This window comes from Lolium rigidum, chromosome 2, assembly GCF_022539505.1.
Source record: "Lolium rigidum isolate FL_2022 chromosome 2, APGP_CSIRO_Lrig_0.1, whole genome shotgun sequence".
In the NCBI taxonomy this organism is placed as follows: Eukaryota; Viridiplantae; Streptophyta; class Magnoliopsida; order Poales; family Poaceae; genus Lolium; species Lolium rigidum.
Genome location: NC_061509.1, coordinates 239,576,265 through 239,581,759, shown reverse-complemented (window position 1 = coordinate 239,581,759; position 5,495 = coordinate 239,576,265). Strand labels below are relative to the sequence as shown.

Here is a 5,495-nt window from a genome sequence, read left to right as displayed (position 1 = left end):
TTTGTATTGTTGATGATTATTAATAGATGATCGTCTTTTTCACAAAAAAATGTTTGAGTTCCATATATAACACTATGGAAAGTAAAAGAGCTCCTACTTTTAAGTTTTGCATTCATAAGATTACTATTTAGATAATATTCAGCATAAAGCACTCTTGCACACAGAGAATCCGGCCACTCCATCAATCTCCGACTTTTCTTTGCTAACATTGCAGTTTTAAATATCACAAATATCTATATGGCATGAGCAACCGCATTAATAAGCATTTCCTTTCCTCCCATGGATATGATTTTCTCCTTGCCACCACTAATGAGTGTGTGTACTCATTCAATAAGATATCAAATTATCAACCCTATGCGCACCCACCATGAAAGGAAAATCAAGATCACGATCATTTAAATACTCTAACTCACAACTCTTCAGACACCTATTTGGTCCAAGCTAGCACAGTAAGCATCAAGATTTTTCTTTCATTTGTTTTGCATTCTCCTCCATCAAAATAAGCAAATCATCTACGAACAAAAGGTGATAAATCATAGGTGCCTCCCATCACACTTTTACACCTAGGAGTGACCATGTGTGCTCAGCTTGATTAAGCATTCATGACAAGGCCTGAGGATCACCTTGGCGAATCCTTCTTGAAGATGTGAAACATTCGTGAAACTTGTATATTACCGAAGATACATAAGCCATAATTAATTTTACCCATCATTTGCCAAATCCCAACTTAAGCATCATTTCTCTAAAAAAACACCTTTTAACACGATCATATACCTTATGTATATCCAGTATACGAATGAACCCATGTGAGAATCCTTCAGGCGTTAGGATTTAGGAAAGCTCCCAGCAATCTCTCCATTGCTTCTTCTTTTTCTGAGCTATAATCTCTCCATTGCTTTTGTTTAGGGTTATCTCTCCATTGCTTAAGTGGATATTTTGGCGTTTCAAGAAAAGTGGATATTTTGGCGAAGAAAATAGTAGGCCCGATGAGATACATACGACATGGCCGGCCCATCACCAATCTAGCCCAGTCTCCCAGTACACTACTACTCCATCTTCCTCCTGCGACTAGTACTGGCAGGTACCTGGATTCCCAAACCAACTGCCATCTAGTATCTTCTTCACCGGACGGTGGGATTCTCCCGCATCCGCCTTCACCCACCGGCCGCGCGCCCGCCCGCCGAGCTCTCTAGTCTCTAGGCTACACAGCAGCTACCATGGACAGGATGCGGGACGCCCTGGAGCGGGCCAAGATGCTGGTCGGCATGGAGGTCGACGAGGAGGCCGCGCTGCCGCCGCCCGAGGAGCAGTCCTTCTTCGACGACATCAACCGGCACTGCACCCTCAACACCACCCAGGCAATACGCCGCCTCCTCCCCCTCTCCCGCCCGCCTTCCTGTGCTCGCTATACTCTCGGATCCGAGGCGTCTTCGCCCAGATCTGCCCGCGAGCCGATTATTGACCTAAGATGATGCTGACTAGCGGCTTCTCAGGGGACTGACCAGCGAGAAATTATCGTATAGGATAGGTCGCGGTAGAGCCGTTCGAGCAATGCGGCTATAGCTGTTTACCAGATCATGGCTAATTGCTCTTGCTGAGCGTATGGTTGTTGTGTCGTGGAACTGAAATTCACGCTTGTTTGGTCTTATTTGTGCAGAGGCTGTATGGTTTCGCGATATGCTTGGCTGCTGGTCTGACGTGCACTTTCTTGGTGAGTTTATCTGCCTTAACAGCATTATCATGCGCACTTTCCCCTTTTCTTATCGCGCATGGAACTGCGCTTTCATTGTTGTTTCTTCTTTCGGTGTTGCTTCGTGAATGCTGTCAAATGAGGTAGGGTAGTAAAATGCTTCATCCACCTTTAAGTAACAATTTGATGCTTCCTTCTTGCCGGATGTTCCCTGCCTCCTTTGGTTCATATGCTTCAAGTTCACACCATCACCTGCTGCCTTTGGTCTCAATTTGAGATAAAACTGTCTGTGACTAGAAACCTTTCACGTTATTATACCAAATTTTGGCATGACCAATCTTATAATTATTGGTCAGGGAAAATGTTACATAGGAATACTCAATACTGCTCCCTAAGCTTCTTTAGGAGAGAACCTGCTTCTAAGCCTTCTCATATTGTGATGTTTCGCTTGTAGAGTTCTGTAATTAATTCGATGAAGCATTACTGTACCACATGATGTATTAATCATGATAATCTCATTCTTGCATTGCATCACATGATAATTAGAGATAATTTGGAGTTGGGGAACATCAGATAGTGCAATCTGATTCTATGTATTATGTCTGCCTAAAACCCTCCGTCCATAAAAGAATGTCGGAGGTTTGTCTAAATTCATATGTAAAAGTGTCTAGATACATCCGAATTTAGACAAACTTTTGACATCTTTTTATGGACAGAGGTAGTATTATGTCTGCCTACATTTTTTATTCTGCAATGCTAGTTTTTACCTTCCGAACATTATATTTAGCAGTTTTCTTCTGTCATCACAGTCAATGATCGTTTTCTTCCATCCTGTGAAATTTGGGGTTACATTCACACTTGGCAATATGATGGCGCTCGGAAGGTCTGTTGCACCATTTCTTGAAGTTATATGTTTCCTTGTTCTAATAGACTATGTTTTCTTCTATTTCCTTATGTGAGATTATGGACAGCATTTCTTATTACCAGAGAATCTCCTTACTTAAATTTTGCCATCTAGTAAGTTATATGTCTCCATAACCAGTAAAATCAGCATGGTCCTTATTTCAAGGACTTGTTTACACTTTTCACATAGATGTCTGGATGCAAAAGCAGAAACTTCCTCGACTCTTCATCTCATTTTGAAGAATGTGATTTTTCTAGTTTTGCAACTTCACCTAATTATAGAAGTTTATGTGCTTAATGCAGTCTAACTTTGGCATAGATATAACTATTTTCTTTTCAAGGTGTTACATGATTTAGTTGTGACTTCGTGAGCACCTTAATATCTAAGAATCTACTTTGCCACTCAATGTGTGGTCTATAATGTTCATGCACCTGTACCTTTCCTATCTAGATTATCTTTTTGATGTGTCTCTTAACTTTTTCTCCATGTCAGCTAATGCTGGGACCATTTGTTTGACAGTACAGCATTTCTTATAGGTCCGAAGAGACAATTTGATATGATGCTTGATTCTGTGCGCATATATGCCACTGCTATATACATTGCAAGCATCATTGTTGCTCTATTCTGCGCTCTCTTAGTAAGTAAACTGATTTGAGAAATCCGGTACATTTCATAAATTTATGACATTCTTATGTGTTACTTATATGATCAACTACATCGATGGTCCTTTATCTCGAAACAGGTTCACAGTAAGGTGTTGACTCTACTTGCCATCATTTTGGAATTTGGTGCCCTTGTCTGGTAAGTTAAATCTCTTCCAATATATGAATTTTCAATTTTTAACAAAAGCTACTATCAACCTTGCATAATACTGGCCCAGCCGCACGCTCATAACTTATCTAGGTCCAGTTATTATGTGTAAAAAATGCGTTGGAAGTAATACATTTTAAAGCAATAACCAATATTCACTACTATTTTCCTTCAAAAAGTATTCACAGCTAAGAGATATCATAGTGTATATCTGCACATGCCATTGATTAAAACTTGCAGGATGCAAAACTAATGTCTCATCATATCGCTTAAAATTGACAACCATGTTTCGATCTGCAAAGGGTTTAACCACTTAAATTAGCATTGCAAAAGCATAATGGATAGATCAGCAATTCTGAAGATATACGATTGTTGTTATTTTGGTATTTGCAGGTACAGTCTAAGCTATATACCCTTTGCGCGGTCAGTTGTTTCAAAAGTGATGGCGTCTTGCTTCGACACTGAATTCTAGAGCAACCATCCTGATCCCATCTACCGCTCGTTGCTGGATCGTAGACATCCGTGATCAACCTCCCATTGCTGGATCGGTAGACATCGATGATGTACCTTTCATTGCTGGATCAGTAGATACTGGTGATCTACTGTGTACTTCTAACAAGCTCGTGAACTTAAGATCAGAAATTATGTTAACTTTTCCCCAGTGTCGACCATCTTCTTTCACAAATCTGTATATGGCATCTCGTTTGATCCCTTTGGCTTGGGATTTCCCTCCACGTGAATGCATGGCGCACTCTTCGTGGATCATAGGAGCATCACTGTGATAGTCCTGTATGATGGTAAAAAATATATTATGATGATAGAAGTATCATGGTGCCTGTTTGAACATCCTGCTTGTGAAGGCTTTGCTGAAAACCAGCCATTGTCAAACTTCTCACTGTATATCATGGTGGTGCATATGTATGAATGTCATGTTGGTGCTTAAAGAGAGAGAAATAGTCTGTTTTATCTACAATTTCTCTTTGTGAACACCTAGACAATTCATTAATTTAGTGCTTATTATGGGTATAAACACCTGGTAAGTGTTGATGTTATGTGCTACTCTGTATCCTCTAGAAGAAGAGGCAACACATGTCATGTAAGTGGATATTCATTTTCAATAAAATCAGAGAAAGTGGATGTCATGTAATCTGCTTTCAAGAAACGAAAAAAGAAGACAGACATTAAGTTCATCAGGAACTTTTGTCCAAGAAACTTTGACTTCTTTGTCTTCCACCCATCCATTGGCTGATTTGGTTGTATTCTTACAATTTGGGACATTTCAGTTCTTATATTGCATTGTGTCTTTGAAAATGAGTATGCCCTCTCTTCCCAGCCCACAACTTCAGATGCCACCTGGACTCTAACAAACATATATGCTCCATGTCAAGATGCCCAGCAACTGCAATTCTTGTCCTGGTTTCATGATGTCCATATCCCTACTGATGCAGATTGGTTTCTATTGGGGGATTTCAACCTAATTCGGTCTCCTGATGATAGAAACAAGCCTGGTGGTAATGTGAATGAAATGACTCTTCAATGAATCTATCAATAATTTGGGACTAATTGATATTCCTCTCAAAGGAAGAAAAATCACTTGGAGTAGCATGCACTCCTCTCCTCTACTACAAAGAATAGATTGGTTTTTTTACTTCTCTATCTTGGAATACAAGCCACCCAAACACATTGGCTGAACCCTTCCTTGTGTCATTTTTTTTAAGACATTAGTTCCCAAGCCCAAGGTTTTCAGATTTGAAAATAGATTGTTGCATATGCAAGGTTTCCTTCCTACTTTGCTGATGCTGCCAAGAGGATTTCTGCGAAATTCAAAATATTGAGAAAAGCTTTAAAGAATTGGGCTAAGTCTTTCTCCTCTCTCAAAGAGGACATTGCAGATGTTAATGCATTTATTGCTCTCCTTGATTCTGTTGAAAATCATAGAGACCTGACTAGGAGTATTAGGGAAAGGAATTTGAGAGCTACCCTAAAAGCACAACTCCTTAAGCAACAACTTGCATACTGGAACCAAAGAGGAAAGATAAAGTGGATTGCCCTTGGACAACTCTAAATTTTTTCACTCCATTGCTACAGTAC

The 5,495-nt window shown here is 39.9% G+C and overlaps 1 protein-coding gene across 1 annotated transcript; it reads left to right on the top strand.

The window, feature by feature from the left end:
- Positions 1 to 1,092: 1,092 nt before the first annotated feature.
- On the top strand, positions 1,093 to 4,061 carry LOC124688394 (vesicle transport protein SFT2B-like). The gene is made up of 6 exons (XM_047222080.1): positions 1,093 to 1,358; positions 1,658 to 1,711; positions 2,500 to 2,573; positions 3,114 to 3,231; positions 3,337 to 3,395; positions 3,798 to 4,061. Exons 1-6 carry the CDS (start codon positions 1,218 to 1,220, stop codon positions 3,874 to 3,876), a joined length of 525 nt encoding a protein of 174 aa, XP_047078036.1. The 5' UTR covers positions 1,093 to 1,217; the 3' UTR covers positions 3,877 to 4,061.
- The last annotated feature ends 1,434 nt before the right edge of the window (positions 4,062 to 5,495 follow it).

Excerpts from the sequence above, each read along its gene's own strand:
- LOC124688394 (XM_047222080.1), top strand. The coding sequence starts at position 1,218 with ATGGACAGGATGCGGGACGCCCTGGAGCGGGCCAAGATGCTGGTCGGC. Across the intron at positions 1,712-2,499 it reads GTCTGACGTGCACTTTCTTG|TCAATGATCGTTTTCTTCCA; the intron begins GTGAGTTTATCT and ends CTGTCATCACAG. Across the intron at positions 2,574-3,113 it reads AATATGATGGCGCTCGGAAG|TACAGCATTTCTTATAGGTC; the intron begins GTCTGTTGCACC and ends TTTGTTTGACAG.